Source organism: Salmo trutta, chromosome 1 (genome assembly GCF_901001165.1).
Source record: "Salmo trutta chromosome 1, fSalTru1.1, whole genome shotgun sequence".
NCBI lineage: Eukaryota > Metazoa > Chordata > Actinopteri > Salmoniformes > Salmonidae > Salmo > Salmo trutta.
Window position 1 is genome coordinate 59,613,483 of NC_042957.1, and position 18,421 is coordinate 59,631,903.

General features: G+C 42.2%; 1 protein-coding gene across 2 annotated transcripts in view; it reads right to left on the reverse strand.

Annotated features, from left to right (window-relative positions):
• Window positions 1-474: 474 nt before the first annotated feature.
• Window positions 475-18,421, reverse strand: part of LOC115203374 (synaptotagmin-C) — a 33,926-nt gene continuing 15,979 nt past the window's right edge. For both annotated transcript variants that reach the window (XM_029768022.1, XM_029768029.1), the window contains exons 5-12: window positions 17,642-17,824; window positions 14,673-14,799; window positions 13,823-14,041; window positions 11,874-11,994; window positions 9,776-9,947; window positions 4,600-4,729; window positions 4,009-4,099; window positions 475-3,543 (exon numbers count right to left, since the gene is read on the reverse strand). In XM_029768022.1, the coding sequence (XP_029623882.1) occupies window positions 4,013-4,099; window positions 4,600-4,729; window positions 9,776-9,947; window positions 11,874-11,994; window positions 13,823-14,041; window positions 14,673-14,799; window positions 17,642-17,824 (1,039 nt within the window). In that variant the 3' untranslated portion in view covers window positions 475-3,543; window positions 4,009-4,012. The remainder of the gene's footprint in view (window positions 3,544-4,008; window positions 4,100-4,599; window positions 4,730-9,775; window positions 9,948-11,873; window positions 11,995-13,822; window positions 14,042-14,672; window positions 14,800-17,641; window positions 17,825-18,421) is intronic.

Genomic DNA, 18,421 nt, shown 5'->3' on the forward strand with positions numbered 1-18,421 from the left:
CTCTCTTTGTGTCACACACACACGTGCATGCATGCAAGCACGCACACACACTTCCCCCTGGGTTGGTGTAGCAGAGTTTCAGTGTGCTGATAGTGGGCATGACTGTAATGCTCAGTTCATAAGGGTATAATCACTGCATGACTTCCCTGGCATTTATATGACTACTAGAAAAGACTCACAAAGCAACAGTAGGTGGCAGACCAGAGAAAGACACACTCAGGGCAGGCAGCAGCACTCCACTTTGCATTTCGATAAAGTGAGGACACAATAAAGAATTCATGACAAAGTGACTAAATAATTACACACGACGATAATGCACGGTAGGAAAGAGAGAGGAAGGTCCTATAGGTTCAGAGAAGATTCAATCCAGTATGGATACAGATATATGCTACTGTATACGTACATAGTACACAAGGCTTGCACGCACACACACCTACTTCACACACAGTGATTAATAAACAAACACACACAGAATGAGGCTGGATGATACATATCCTTTATTTCCATGATCATTGCTTCAGCCACACCATCTCCCACACGTTCACCTACATCATCTTCCTCTTCACCCTCCTCCCCCTAGTTCTCTGGCTGAAACAAGCATCCTGACTGAATGTCTCACTTCTGTTCAAATGTCTATCCGTTTAACCCATATAAAAAAGAAATTATATATTTTTTAAAGAATCAAAAATGAAATCAGGAATAACTATTTAATGAAGATATACAGGATAACCAATGTTATTTATCATCATTGTTTTGATTACAGAGATAACGATTGCTAGGTCTCCATTTTCGTCATTAGTAGTATTAATATCAAGTTCATTGTCAGGTTTTGCTTAAAGCATCACTTATTTAATTTTCATTGCATCAAGTTGACATCATTCATGTTAATATAAGCATGCACACACGTTTCCCCATGTCCATTCAGAACTGCACTAACACTGAGAGAGACAGAGGAGAGAGGAGTCCTACACACAGAGAGAGCGGGCAAGATGGAGGGAGGCGGAGAGAGGGGGTGAATGGCTGTGTGGAGAGAGATGGAAGTGGAGAAAAGGGAGTTGTCAGAAATAGAGTGGGAGAACAAGCAATCAAAGAGAGCGAGAGAGAGGTATAGAAAGAGAAAGGGGAAAGAGAAAGGTATATTTAGAGAGAGAGAGACAGGTATAGAAAGAGAAAGGGGAAAGAGAAAGGTATATTTAGAGAGAGAGAGACAGGTATAGAAAGAGAAAGGGGAAAGAGAAAGGTATATTTAGAGAGAGAGAGACAGAGAAAAAGAGAGAGAGAAAGACAGGTATAGAAAGAGATAAAGGGGCAATAGAAAGGTATATTTAGAGAGAGAGAGAGAGGTGGAGGGTAATACTGAGAGCACACTAGCAACCTCCAGTGCTGAGTGAGTACTAACACCACAGTGTTATGGGGCAGAGAATCATGTGGACTGTGAGGGATGGAGACAGAGCCTGGGGATAGGCCAATGGATCAATACTATAGTATCTACTTATACAGGCAGATCAATGACCTCCCAGAACAACCTGAGCTGACATACAGTTCCAGATGGAAAACTTCTGGCTATGATATGGGATATACGGCTTTAATCTGTGAACATACCAAGCATACCAGTAAGCATCCCTGCACTTCCTTGGCCTGAAGTTGGAATAGTAACTGCATCCCCCTGAATGCATTTAAGGGGAAATGGCAGCCATAGCATTAGTAGTGCTAACTGTTAGTTGAGGTTATAGTAGCAGAAGTGGTGGTAGACATGGTTCTCTCATGGCAGTAGCCACATGGTGCTTAAAGAGGAAGTGCAGAGCGTAAACAGGGGGTCGTCGTATTTCACTAAAGATAAAGGACATGGTTCCCCCTCTCTGTCTCCCCGTTTGGAGGGCCTGCTAGGGGACATAAAGGAGTCATTACTCAGCCCCAAAATTCTACCTCAAGTAATCAAAACGTATCTAACATCACGGTGCCAACTGGTTTCCCCTCAGACACAGTACACATTACTAAAAGAAGTACACAACCAACACAGTTACTTAGATCAGGCAGGGGGGCACCTTTGAGTGACTGACAGCTGATCTGGGAAACAACATAGACAATACACTCTAATCTCTGTGAGAGTCCGACTGTTCACCAGGGATCATAAGTATCCCACTCCCCACCTAGTGCAATGGGTCCTACACAAAAATGGTTCCTCTAAGACACACAGGACAGAAGACACATTTTGTTCAAAGACAGGAGTTTCAGTCTGTGGATGCTAGGAATGGTGTGGAGCCGCGAGGACAGGTAGAAGATAGGGACGGCATGAGCACAGAAACGTGTCACACAGAAGGTCACAGTGACACACACACAGACACACAGGCATACACACACAGATGCACACGAATACAAAACACACACACACAAACACAGAAATACACACAAATCAAAGCAACACAAATGTGTGTGTCCTTCTAACACTGTCGTCCAGTCAGAGACATGATGGACTGCAGACAATTTTTATCTTTTCAAATTAAATAATGTCTTTCTGAAAAACAAAATCTTGGAATGATAGAAAAATTTGATATAATGGTGAAATCCTTCCCTGTGGGATACATTTCCAGTAAGTGCACTCCAAGCCGAGCAGGTCCGTCCTCATCACAGTTCCCCTGTAGAGTCCTCTAGGATAAAGTCTGCCAGTATGTCCAAACAGTGGAACACTATTCCTGTAACATCCCAAGGCGCTCTAATAGTTCAGGTCTTCAAGTACTCACGGTCACATCCTTAGTGGATTGTAAAAAAATGGTATGGATAAATTCCTTTCTGGATGATTATATTACACAAACCCCCAAAACCAAACAAATAGAAAAATAAAAGCAAATTCACATTAATGAGCACCATGAAGAAGGTGACAAAATAATGAGGCGAAGGGACACATTTCAAGGTTACGTAACATGCTTCAGCAGATGGGTTCATCCACATTTCTCCCTCCCCTGACATCAATAATAACGACCGGCAAAGGTTCCTTCCTCCAGGTAAAAGAAGCCAGAAAAGCCCAGATCCAGAGGGTAGGCCCAAACCAGGCCTCAAGAATGGACTAGACTAGAGTCTCCACAACTGATGTTTGTCCTGCTGAAAACACTACATGGATGTTTCCTAACTCCTACACTTGTATACTAATGGCCTAAAGTAAAGCATTGACACGTTTGTCTTTTGAAGTCCACACAGTGCAGAAACGTTAGGCCCAGGTTTGATTGGAGGAAGAAATGTGCATCATCACACTCCTCCTGGATGAATTACTGGCTCTAACCTGAAGCACTGTGTGTGTGTGTGTGTGTGTGTGTGTGTGTGTGTGTGTGTGTGTGTGTCTCAGCGTTCTAAGGGTTGCTTGTATAGAATGTAGAATCTGTTTCCTGTGCTTTGTTGCGACAGGACAGGAGTTGGAATGATCAGCAGTAGCAGTAGAACAGCAGTAGCAGTCGATGTGTCTCCTTATCTCTCTTTGTTTGATGGAGAGAATTATTCACAGATGAGCAGAAAGAAAGGAAAGTCTGGAACTGGAAAGATGATAATAACCTGGGGAGAAAAGGAGAAAGAGAGAGAGATAAAGTCGGAGAGACAGTGCGGATGAGAAGATACATAAACAGAGAACAGAGCCTCAGAGTACAGTAAGTCAGGGGTGGGGTACATAACATCTAGATGGTACAGATACTCTTGCCTCACAGCTCGCTAATCTAACAGCCTCTGAGTCTCAGCTGGATCACATTCACCAAGGTTATAATCACAAAGCTGTGGTTATATAGGTCCCTCCACAGAAAGTTATGGAATATTGAAAAATTGTGTGTCAGGATTGGGGTCCACTTCAATAAAGGCAATGCAGGAAATCAATTCAATCTAATTCATGAAGCAGAAATTGCCCGTCCTTTGTAATGACGATGTTTTCTAAATCCTACAACTAATTTGTCTGAATTGGAATGGAAAGGACTCCAACACTGGTCCTGGTACTGCATGTGAAAGCATTGAACCAAGAGTACTACTCACAGTTCTACTCAGAGTGAGGACTGTCCACCACGATGTGAGGCTTGGGAGAGGCTGCGGGACTCTTTGACACAAATGAGGCCACAAGTTTTTCCTGGAAAAATATATTAAAGCAGAGTTAATATCACCAACTCAGACACTGTAGTTAACAAAGGTAAATGTATGCTAAAATAGATATTTCATTACTAATAAAAAATATGGTGAGTGGATGAATAGACAGACCAACTGTTGTACAGTATGTATCAAGCATCTCAGAGTAGGAGTGCTGATCTAGGATCAGGTCCCCCCTGTCCGTGTCATCTTATTCAATGTGATCTAAAAGGAAAAACTGATCAGCACTCCTACTCTGAGATGCTTGATACATACGGTCCCCAGACTACTGTATGTATGTGTGGTTACTTACAACGAATGAATAGAAAAACAAAGACTAGTTAGAACAGGGGAAAAGAAGGCCAAGTACAATTACATACATGAAGTAGGAAAATAGAATGAGAGCACAGGCCTGCACAAAAAAGCACTGTAGTCACACACGCCAAACACGCACTCACGCACACACACACTCAACGGTACACAGACACACACACACATAATTACCTCGACGAGCTGGTGCCAGTGGTCTATGGGTTTGCGGGGGTTGGCCAGCATGGCTGTCCAGTGCTCCCTCCCAGGACCCTCAGCGTCACTGCCCACACGACACATTCCTATGACCTCATTATGACCAATACTGACCAACCGACAGCCAGGTACAGAGAGAGAGAGAGAGAGGGAGAGGGAGAGGGAGAGAGGGTGGGGGGAGATGGAGACGGAGAGGGAGAGAGACTGTGACGAACAGGCAAAGTAGGCCTCATTTATCAACCTTGAGTGCTGGGAAAATGAATGCGGCCACAGAGGTTGGATATTCAATAGCGAGCGCACAATATACAGAGACTATTACAAAGGTTTCAATACCAATGGCGAGCACATTCATATCATACACAAACACACGCATGCATGCACACACACAAACAAGCATCGAACTATAGAGATGCTATAACCTACAACATGGGTTTAATAATAGATAAAGAAAACACAAACACACACCAGCCAGGCGATGGTGTGATGATGGAGGGTGTGAGTGCCAGACAGAGAAACACTGGCATGGTTACACAGTGTCTCACCACCAGACACTATTTCCATTAGCATTAGCATAAACCATGTTTATTCATGAGGAGCCCATCCTCATGTAAAACAGGAGGCGTCCGCCAGGAGTCTGACTCACAGGGACAATCAGCTACGTGTTTAACAGACCACTGCTACACACCAACCAAATAACAACGTCTATCAACGGTACAGACCCACATAGTACTAACTACACACCAACCAAATAACGTCTATCAATGTTATAGACTGACCCATGCTAGTGCACAACAACCAAATAACAACATCTATTAAAGTAACTGTCCAGTGAAAATCACACTTTTCAAAGTTCATATTCTGCTGATTCATACCCAAATAATTGTGTTTATTCATCTTGTACTCGTATTAGTGGCAAAAGCATGAATTAGAGAAAAAAACACCTCAAACTTGTATCTCATAAAGACCGTTTCAAAAATGCTTGCTACTTCTTCATAGTCCTGAGGAGGATGAGCTGGCCAATCAGCGGTCTAGAGGATGATATTTTTAACGACCGGTATACGCCCACACCATTCTATTGTTGGGGTACGCCCACACTATTCCAACACAGAAAAGCTTCTTAACATACATCATTTTTTTTAAATTGGAAGGAAAACTATTTCACTCATATTGTAAGAAATAATAGGTCATATTTAACACTGGGCAGTTATTTTAAGGTTACAGAATGACCCATCCTACTACACACCAACATCTATCAACGTAATAGACCCACACAGTGCTAACTACACACCAACCAAATAATAACCACCATCAACATACGTTACACATGATCCAGTACTAACTACACACCAACCAAATAATAACCACCATCAACATACGTTACACATGATCCAGTACTAACTACACACCAACCAAATAATAACCACCATCAACATACGTTATACATGATCCAGTACTAACTACACACCAACCAAATAATAACCACCATCAACATACGTTACACATGATCCAGTACTAACTACACACCAACCAAATAATAACCACCATCAACATACGTTACACATGATCCAGTACTAACTACACACCAACCAAATAATAACCACCATCAACATACGTTACACATGATCCAGTACTAACTACACACCAACCAAATAATAACCACCATCAACATACGTTACACATGATCCAGTACTAACTACACACCAACCAAATAATAACCACCATCAACATACGTTACACATGATCCAGTACTAACTACACACCGACCCAATAACAATGTCTATCAACGTAACAGAGTGCTAACTACAAGGTTATTATTGTTTATATTCCTATTCGTTTTAAGATTTTTATTCGAAATTCAGTTTTGTTTCAGTTAGTTTTCAGATCTACTTTACCTTATTTTTTATTTTGTTTACTTTTTATAAAAACATGCATATAGTTTTTGTGTTTTTTGGAATGTCACTTCTTGCCACTGTGGGGCAGTAATGCATAAGGTGATGGGTCAGGTCATAGGTTAGGTTAGGTTTAAAGGTAGACTCAGGGAGATGAAGTAGATGCACCAAGTAAACAGTAGTGGTGGGTCAATTTCCGCAATAACCAGGAGCGTTGAAGCGCCATCGTTGGTCACCGCCTTTTAAAGTGTTGCATTCTGGTGATAAATTGTCAGACTGGAGCCTACATTTCATCTGCATGAACTTTACAAAAATCATATGATCAAAGGTCATGAAGCTTTGACTGCAGTCGACTGCAAGTTTCTGCAGTTGCTCTTCACCAACTTCATCCTGCAGACATCACCTGCATTGTGGGAGGCTCTATTGTCAACCAATCATTAGTTAAGCTTAAAAACCCTGTTCGATTTTTGCCCCCCAAAAACATAATTCATGATGTTTTTTATTTTATTTCGTTTTGGAGGCAGTACAGTTATAATTTTTGAAATGGGTTTGTTAATTATTTTAATTAAATTTACTAAATGGTTTTGAGTGATGATTAGTCATAATTAGTTTTTGTTTTAGTTTCAGTTTACTATAATAACCTTGCTACACACCATAAAAAAACAACTACCAACAACAGACATACCCTTATCTAACAATTAACAACAGACATACCCTTATCTAACAATTAACAACAGACATACCCTTATCTAACAATTAACAGACATACCCTTATCTAACAATTAACAGACATACCCTTATCTAACAATTAACAACAGACATACCCTTATCTAACAATTAACAACAGACATACCCTTATCTAACAATTAACAACAGACATACCCTTATCTAACAATTAACAACAGACATACCCTTATCTAACAATTAACAGACATACCCTTATCTAACAATTAACAGACATACCCTTATCTAACAATTAACAACAGACATACCCTTATCTAACAATTAACAACAGATATACCCTTATCTAACAATTAACAACAGACATACCCTTATCTAACAATTAACAGACACACCCTTATCTAACAATTAACAACAGACATACCCTTATCTAACAATTAACAGACATACCCTTATCTAACAATTAACAACAGACATACCCTTATCTAACAATTAACAGACATACCCTTATCTAACAATTAACAACAGACATACCCTTATCTAACAATTAACAACAGACATACCCTTATATAACAATTAACAACAGACATACCCTTATCTAACAATTAACAACAGATATACCCTTATCTAACAATTAACAACAGACATACCCTTATCTAACAATTAACAGACATACCCTTATCTAACAATTAACAACAGACATACCCTTATCTAACAATTAACAGACATACCCTTATCTAACAATTAACAACAGACATACCCTTATCTAACAATTAACAACAGACATACCCTTATATAACAATTAACAACAGACATACCCTTATCTAACAATTAACAACAGACATACCCTTATCTAACAATTAACAACAGACATACCCTTATCTAACAATTAACAACAGATATACCCTTATCTAACAATTAACAACAGACATACCCTTATCTAACAATTAACAACAGACATACCCTTATCTAACAATTAACAACAGACATACCCTTATCTAACAATTAACAACAGACATACCCTTATCTAACAATTAACAGACATACCCTTATCTAACAATTAACAACAGACATACCCTTATCTAACAATTAACAACAGACATACCCTTATCTAACAATTAACAGACATACCCTTATCTAACAATTAACAACAGACATACCCTTATCTAACAATTAACAACAGACATACCCTTATCTAACAATTAACAACTGACATACCCTTATCTAACAATTAACAACAGACATACCCTTATCTAACAATTAACAACAGATATACCCTTATCTAACAATTAACAACAGACATACCCTTATCTAACAATTAACAACAGACATACCCTTATCTAACAATTAACAACAGACATACCCTTATCTAACAATTAACAGACATACCCTTATCTAACAATTAACAACAGACATACCCTTATCTAACAATTAACAGACATACCCTTATCTAACAATTAACAACAGACATACCCTTATCTAAGAATTAACAACAGATATACCCTTATCTAACAATTAACAACAGACATACCCTTATCTAACAATTAACAACAGACATACCCTTATCTAACAATTAACAACAGACATACCCTTATCTAACAATTAACAACAGACATACCCTTATCTAACAATTAACAACTGACATACCCTTATCTAACAATTAACAACAGACATACCCTTATCTAACAATTAACAACAGATATACCCTTATCTAACAATTAACAACAGACATACCCTTATCTAACAATTAACAACAGACATACCCTTATCTAACAATTAACAACAGACATACCCTTATCTAACAATTAACAGACATACCCTTATCTAACAATTAACAACAGACATACCCTTATCTAACAATTAACAGACATACCCTTATCTAACAATTAACAACAGACATACCCTTATCTAAGAATTAACAACAGATATACCCTTATCTAACAATTAACAACAGACATACCCTTATCTAACAATTAACAACAGACATACCCTTATCTAACAATTAACAACAGACATACCCTTATCTAACAATTAACAACAGACATACCCTTATCTAACAATTAACAGACATACCCTTATCTAACAATTAACAACAGACATACCCTTATCTAACAATTAACAGACATACCCTTATCTAACAATTAACAGACATACCCTTATCTAACAATTAACAACAGACATACCCTTATCTAAGAATTAACAACAGATATACCCTTATCTAACAATTAACAACAGACATACCCTTATCTAACAATTAACAACAGACATACCCTTATCTAACAATTAACAGACATACCCTTATCTAACAATTAACAACAGACATACCCTTATCTAACAATTAACAACAGATATACCCTTATCTAACAATTAACAACAGACATACCCTTATCTAACAATTAACAGACATACCCTTATCTAACAATTAACAGACATACCCTTATCTAACAATTAACAACAGATATACCCTTATCTAACAATTAACAGACATACCCTTATCTAACAATTAACAACAGCAACCATCCACATACATAGTCAGTATTATAATGGTATCAATTACATCCACATCCCACCAGGTCTGTTCTTACCAGTCATAGTCCATGACAGCGATGATGATGGACACCCTGTCGATGTCCTCATGAGGGATGTCAAAGACCAGAGCCTCGTTGTAGGTGGGGTTCAACGTATTCTTCTTAATGGATGTCTTCCTCTTCTTTAGCCTGCGGCCGTCACATATCAGAGAAGCCTTCACGTACGGGTCTGAGAGAAGGAGAAAGAGGGAGGGAGAGAGAGAAAAAGAGAGAGAGAAAGAAAGAAAGAGTGAGAGCGAGAGAAAAAGAAATAGAGGAAGAGAATGGAAGAAAGAGAAAGAGAGGGACAAAGATATGAGACAAACCTTGAGCAGGCTATTAACAACTTATACTCCCACGTCCAGGCATCTGTCTTTAACACATACAAGACATACAAATCAAGGCCCCTTGGACGAGGCGGATTAAGGCCAAAGTAAAACAGGTGGATTCACGTCAATTACCACAGAATACAAACTGCCGCTCTAGTCCGTTGTAGCACTTACAGAACACTGAGAGTTACCATTTGATTTTATGGTGGATTTTTTATACCTTTGTTAGGCATTCTAATAATCTCCTAATCATAAAAGCAATAATAACGGTGTGGCCTCATAATTTAGCGTGTCATTTCATCAGTATAGTAACTGTTACCGTGGTAATGCAGGATCATCACATCCTCACAGGCAGGATTAATAACTCAATTACTTTAGTTAGGCGTTCATTCATTAAATCATCATCAGCTACCTAAGTCCCAGCCATCAATCAGGCCAGGACATGATTGTGTTTAAAGCGTTTGGTTGTTTGTTGGCTGCGGTTTTTAGCACTCCAACATTTATGATTTTTGCTATTTGCTTGTGTTTCCAACATTGCCACAAAACAGATTTTTGACACTTCATTGTGTTTGGAACAGTTGAACAGTATTTATTTGGGCAATATATCCAGAATGTAACATATCAATATTCAAATATTCATGAATTCAGTCAATTGATGTGTTTGCTCCATCTGTTTATGCAGGCCTAATTGCATTCAAATAATAGTTGAAATACAAAATGTATGATGTGAGTCTTGTCAGGCTGTTTCTAACAGAAGAGACAACCCCAGTGCTGTGATCAGTGTGCTGCGGTCAGTGTGCTGCGGTCAGTGTGCTGTTGTCAGTGTGCTGCGGTCAGTGTGCTGTTGTCAGTGTGCTGTGGTCAGTGTGCTGCGGTCAGTGTGCTGCGGTCAGTGTGCTGCGGTCAGTGTGCTGCTGTCAGTGTGCTGTTGTCAGTGTGCTGCGGTCAGTGTGCTGCTGTCAGTGTGCTGTTGTCAGTGTGCTGCGGTCAGTGTGCTGCGGTCAGTGTGCTGCGGTCAGTGTGCTGCTGTCAGTGTACTGTTGTCAGTGTGCTGTGGTCAGTGTGCTGCGGTCAGTGGGCTGCGGTCAGTGTGCTGTTGTCAGTGTGCTGCGGTCAGTGTGCTGCGGTCAGTGTGCTGCTGTCAGTGTGCTGTTGTCAGTGTGCTGCGGTCAGTGTGCTGCTGTCAGTGTGCTGCTGTCAGTGTGCTGCGGTCAGTGTGCTGCGGTCAGTGTGCTGCGGTCAGTGTGCTGCTGTCAGTGTGCTGTTGTCAGTGTGCTGCGGTCAGTGTGCTGCGGTCAGTGTGCTGCGGTCAGTGTGCTGTTGTCAGTGTGCTGTTGTCAGTATTCTGCGGTCAGTGTGCTGCGGTCAGTGTGCTGCTGTCAGTGTGCTGTTGTCAGTGTGCTGCTGTCAGTGTGCTGCTGTCAGTGTGCTGCGGTCAGTGTGCTGCTGTCAGTGTACTGCGGTCAGTGTGCTGCTGTCAGTGTACTGCGGTCAGTGTGCTGCGGTCAGTGTGAAGCGGTCAGTGTGCTGCGGTCAGTGTGCTGCGGTCAGTGTGCTGTTGTCAGTGTGCTGCGGTCAGTGTGCTGCTGTCAGTGTGCTGTTGTCAGTGTGCTGCGGTCAGTGTGCTGCGGTCAGTGTGCTGCTGTCAGTGTGCTGTTGTCAGTGTGCTGCGGTCAGTGTGCTGCGGTCAGTGTACTGCTGTCAGTGTGCTGTTGTCAGTGTGCTGTTGTCAGTGTGCTGTTGTCAGTGTGCTGCGGTCAGTGTGCTGCAGTCAGTAGGTAAGTCACCTGAGAAGCCGGTGAGGTCCATGGCTTTAAGGTTGGTGGCCTTGATGACGGTGGCGGTGAGCCGACCTGCCGTGGGCAGGTAACACAGAGAGAAGTTCAGCTCCCCCAGGTCAGCCTTCTCCTGTACAACACACATACACACACACAGAGGTCAGGGTTCAAACAGGGATCCCAGCAAACGTGTGGTAAACACTCAGCCAGTAATACCCAAAGAGCCACAGGCTGAGAGCAGGGTCTGTAAAAGAGACCACCATCTTGCATTTGGTTTGCTAAACCATGAAGCAGGCATCATTGATAATTGCCACAGAGACATGACAGGTGTCACAATCTAAACGGGCAGCATATTCAAACTGAAGGCAACTGTCATTACAGTACATTAATGAAATGTCAATCTTTCAATGTCCCCAAGAAGATAAAAGTTAAATTGCGCTAGATCTAAAGGCTATTTAAACACTCTCCCCCGCTTCCTCCTAACTCGGCACAGCCAGTGGTCATGGTGGTGGCATAGTGGCATTATAGTGGCATAGCGGTGGCATTATAGTGGCATAGCAATGGCATTATAGTGGCATAGCAGTGGCATTATAGTGGATAGCAGTGGCATTATAGTGGCATAGCGGTGGCATTATAGTGGATAGCAGTGGCATTATAGTGGCATAGCAGTGGCATTATGGTGGCATAGCAGTGGCATTATAGTGGCATAGCGGTGGTATTATAGTGGCATAGCAGTGACATTATAGTGGATAGCAGTGACATTATAGTGGATAGCAGTGACATTATAGTGGATAGCAGTGGCATTATAGTGGATAGCAGTGGCATTATAGTGGATAGCAGTGGCATTATAGTGGATAGCAGTGACATTATAGTGGATAGCAGTGACATTATAGTGGATAGCAGTGACATTATAGTGGATAGCAGTGGTATTATAGTGTCATAGCGGTGGTATTATAGTGGATAGCAGTGGCATTATAGTGTCATAGCGGTGGTATTATAGTGGATAGCAGTGGCATTATAGTGGATAGCAGTGGTATTATAGTGGATAGCAGTGACATTATAGTGGATAGCAGTGGTATTATAGTGGATAGCAGTGGCATTATAGTGGCATAGTGGTGGTACAGTGGTGGCATTATAGTGGTATAGTGGTGGCATTATAGTGGATAGCGGTGGCATTATAGTGGCATAGTGCTGTCATTATAGAGGCATAGTGGTGGCATTATAGTGGCATAGTGGTGGCATTATAGTGGCATAGTGGTGGTATAGTGGTAGCATTATAGTGGCATTATAGTGGTGGTATAATTATAGTGGCATAGCGGTGGCATTATAGTGGCATAGTGGTGGCATTATAGTGGTATAGCAGTGGCATTATAGTGGCATAGTGGTGGTACAGTGGTGGCATTATAGTGGTATAGTGGTAGCATTATAGTGGTATATTGGTGGCATAGTGGTGGTATAGTGGTGACATTATAGTGGCATAGTGGTGGTATAGTGGTGGCATTATAGTGGCATAGTGGTGGTACAGTGGTGGCATTATAGTGGCATATTGGTGGTATAGTGGTATATTGGTGGCATATTGGTGCTATAGTGGTAGCATTATAGTGGTATATTGGTGGCATAGTGTGGCATTATAGTGGCATAGTGGTGGGTATAGTGGTAGCATTATAGTGGTATATTGGTGGTATAGTGGTGGCATTATAGTGGCATAGTGGTGGTATAGTGGTGGCATTATAGTGGCATAGTGGTGGTATAGTGGTGGCATTATAGTGGCATAGAGGTGGCATTATAGTGGCATATCGGTGGCATTATAGCGGCATAGTGGTAGCATTATAGTGGCATAGGAGTGGCATTATAGTGGCATAGTGGTGATATTATAGTGGTATAGTGGTGTCATCATGGTAACATAGTGGTGGCATTGCGTTGGCATTATGATGTCAGGCATGGGCTCTCTCTCTCACCGCAGTGCCCTCCACGATGTCCCTCCAGACAGGCTTTTCCCCTGTGCCCTCGCTGAAGTCCAGAAGGTTGTCCACAACCACCTGGCCAATCAGGTCGTGTCTGGAGAAGCGGTCAAAGTCGTAGACAGAGAAGTGTAGCTTCCGGGAGTGCAGCTCTGCCAGGGGGACACCGAACTGGAACGTCTCGTTGAAGATAGGGTTTAGGGTCTTTCTGTGGACCTGTGGGAGAGAGGAGAGGGGGGAATTGAGGAGGGAGAGCGGGATAGAGGTAAAGAGGTGTAGGGGGGAGAAAGGGGAAGGAGAGAGAGGGGGGGGAGAGGGAGAGAGAGAACAAGAGTCAACAAGAGAGTCTGCAAGAGAGTCTGCTAGACAGCCTAACATATTTATTCAGATTAGGCTGAACGAAATATCAGCTAATTCCAATGTGTAAGGGAGGAGACTACGCATTTATAAATTATAATAAATTACTGACAGTAATTTAGAATAAAATCCCAATTTGAGAAACGGCAATGAAACTTCACACAAATCTCTCGTGGTAATGCATACACAAATCTCTCGTGGTAATGCATACACAAATCTCTGGGTGACATCAATGGATGATTCACACAGAACTCCAAGTTATGCATGAACAAATTTCTCAATTGGCATCAGAGTGAAACTACACATTTGTCAGGTTAGTATTTTACTGTGCCTTCAAACTGGACTGAAAACTAGCCCCATTTGTGTGAAAACTGACAAGTGTAATAAATGACAGCCTGATCCCAGATCTGGTTGCACTCTTCCAAGGTATGTATGGTCATTGGCAAGACAGCACAAACAGATCTGGGATCAGGCTTGATAAATGTGTTACCTTGGTCTGGAACTTCTTCTTCCTGTCTGGCAGTAGGTAGATCTTGACGTAGGGGTCTGAGAAGCCGTTGGCGTCCTTGGCAGCCAGGTCTACAGCCTTCAGGATCTTCACCACTAGCTGCTCTGTACTGCAGACGGGGACACATATATATGTTAGACTCACCGTCTGGGACACACACACACAACACAATCTATATGTCAAACGTAACTGGGCAGACATACGTAGGGCTACAGAGTAGATAGAGACAGTGGAGTGGTTAGGAGAGTATGTTGTATCTATGGAGTGGGTCGATGGGGATCCATTGAGGTCTAGGATGAAGCAACCCTCGACACTGATTTAAGGGTTTACTCCCTGCTAATGGAGAACTTGAGGAAGGTCGATCTGTGAATGAGAGCAACTTCTACAAGTAGCATAATCCATTGCTACAAAGCCACAGATTGGCTCCAGCAGTTCCAGTGAGAGAAGCCAAGCCATTAATACTCCTCATAGTAGGCTATTCCACTGTGTTATGGTCAGTCTGGGTCACACACACACGAAGACGTCCTTCTAAACCGCCTACGTCCAGTGGTCTGTCTGCAGAACTACTGATGAGGGATTGAATTAAGAGAGTGAAGATGGCTGGCAGGCCTTTAATCAGACCTCATTATACCCTGTCTTTCTGCGTTAACGAGCGTGTCACCACTTCATTACGGGCCTTTAGGAGCACAGCGTGAACTCTGGGGAAGAGAGCACCACCAGGCTATAGCCAATAGCAGCTCAGATAAACACACTGTTTAATCATCTGGCCCAATCAGGACTGAGAAAAGCCTGTTGACGACACGATTGCATCCAATCAGGTTTCATGTTTATCATGCAATCACGTCCAATTAAGAAAATCAGGTAAACATGCCAATCCTACAATCACATCAAATCAGGTATAAGATTAATACCGTCATTAGTAAATTAGGAAGTTATATTTAAATTGGATAAGCACGTTAATCAGAGAAACATGTCCAATTAGTATTTCTTAAGTCTATCTACTTACTTTAAGTCCAGTATCATCTCCGCTTGGAAGTCGATACACACTGTCAGTACGTGTTGGGAACTGTAGTCCTTATGACTATGAGCAGTGTAGTTTTATAAAGCATAATTGAAAATGCCAGGTGAGGCCTGTATAAAAGCTGGCCCTGATGGCATGTCACATTCAACAACATTACCTCATTACATCAACAAACACTGTAGTGTTCCTACTCTCACATGTCTGTTTGATCATCAAGACAACAAAGAGCAGGAACTTTAAAAATATATATATATTTAACTAGGCAAGTCAGTTAAGAACAAATTCTTATTTACAATGACGGCCTACTAACACGGTCCCAGAAGCACTCGGAAGAAAATACACCTATTACTGATCTGTCAGAGGGAAATTCGCTATACTATTCCTCACAGACAATGGCTGGAAACCACCCTATTCCCACAGCACTAATGTGTCAGCGTTTAACTACAGTGTCAATAGAAAATACATTTCCCAGAGGGCCGAGGGAAAATTGACATTGTTGTCCTGACAGCTATTCCCCAAATGTGCTCGGGTCTAGCACGTTAACATTGATGTATGGTAAATACATTACAATTATCCCACACAGTACTAACGGTGTGAAGAGATGGTGACACACATTATATCTCTCTCTCCCGCTCTCTCTGTCTGTCTCCTCTCTCTCCCGCTCTCTCCCACTCTCTCTGTCTGTCTCCTCTCTCTCCCGCTCTCTCCCACTCTCTCTGTCTGTCTCCTCTCTCTCCCTCTCTCTCCCACTCTCTCCCACTCTCTCTGTCTGTCTCCTCTCTCTCCCGCTCTCTCTGTCTGTCTCCTCTCTCTCCCGCTCTCTCTGCCTGTCTCCTCTCTCTCCCTCTCTCTCTGTCTGTCTCCTCTCTCTCCCTCTCTCTCCCGCTCTCTCTCTCTGTCTCTCTCCTCTCTCTCTAGATTTCCCAACAAAGATTCACAGTGTGTCAGAAAGCAGAGCAGAACAAATGATCTTGTGACATGAGGTAGAAATACATGTAGGTACAGGTAGAGATACACCAACATCATCCTCCCTCCCTCCCTCTCCCTCTCTCTCTAATCTGTGTGTCTGTAATTCGTGCTATAACAGTCTGGTGTTATTATGTGTTGACAGGATCTGCTGTTTAAAGTAGCTCACCATATATAATTCATGACCCTAACTGCCTCTCACTCCCTTGTTTTTCCAACATCAGCACTTTCTTTCTCTATTGTAATGTTTCTCTGTGTGACGGCAGAGAGAAAGGACCCCACCAGGCAGCCACAGAGCCACACATAGACTGAGACTGAGATTGAGCTAGCAGACTGTACTACACTGCCCCTGCTCTCTCCCTCCTCTCCTCTGTCCTCCCTCCATCTTCCCATCTTCAACCCTCCGAAGGGGGGCACACCCACCATTTAAATAAACAGAGCCAGTGCTGCAGAAAACCTACAACGGGGGCATGCATGACTAATGCACTCAAGGTATGTGTAACCGATGTGAAATGGCTAGTTAGTTAGCGGTGGTGCGCGCTAATAGCATTTCAATCGGTGACGTCCCTCGCTCTGAGACTTGAAGTAGGGTTTCCCCTTGCGTTTGTGGCGCGATGGGTAACGATGCTTCGTGGGGTGTCAGTTGTTGATGTGTGCAAGGGTCCCTGGTTCGAGCCCGGGTTGGGGCGAAGAGAGGGACGGAACCTACACTGTTACATATGGAAAATTAGACAATTACAATAACAATGTCTATCTTGTGTACACTATTTAGTCCATAATGTAAAAGTATACATGGGTGATAGTTGACACTGCAATGATAGAATTTCTAGGGCAAGTACCTTAAGTCAGCTGTGATGACAGAGCAGCTGTTGATCCTCTGTCTAAGCCTTAATATAATGTATATTTAACAGTGCACTCAGACCGAGGTGTGAAGAGGATTAATTAAGTGAATCGGTTCACTCACTTGAAGGCGTAGCGCAGGAGGAAGCTGATCTTGCCGCAATTGTCCCCCGTTTTCCCTTCCCCCTGGTCACCCCCACGCAGTCTGTAGAGTTCTGGTTTGATTTGGCCAATGCTGGTCACCTGCTCGCTCTTCTCCTCACCATGGAAATCAGGGCTGGACAACTGGTGAGTCATGGGCTTGGGCCTGGGGAGAGAGAAGGGCTTAATAGACACATTAACACTCACTGGAGACAGACAGGGTTAAAGGAGAAGTTCTCTTTTTTACAACCAAATCTACATTTTTGAAGTAAATGCCATGTTATAGAAGGGTCCAGACACCTTTTTTGTGATTTCAGTTGTTTTTGAGAAACTTACCCCAAACAGTAAAGCCCTTCATTATCCTCGTTGTGCAGTACGGTGGCCCTGAAAAAACATGAACAAATGCTCCAAAGACACCCAAATATGTCCTTTTAGAAACGGAAACGCTCTCAGTATAGTGATGCAGGTCTTTCGATGTGGTACACATGAAATTGTGGCATTCCGAACTTTATCAGCAATGTTATATTCCATTTTGTGCTACTCGAGCCATTTCCCCTATCCAGCTGTTCCATTCTCTGTTTAGACTGCTGCTATAGGTAACTGCCAAATTAAAGGAAACTCCATAATAAATTGTCTTAATAGGGCGCTGGGCTACCACGAGCTGCCAGAACAGCTTCAATGGTTCTACAAATGCCTGGAACCTACTGTGTGGAAGTACATTGCAAAATAATAGTGAAGACATCAAAACCTTGAAGACATCAAT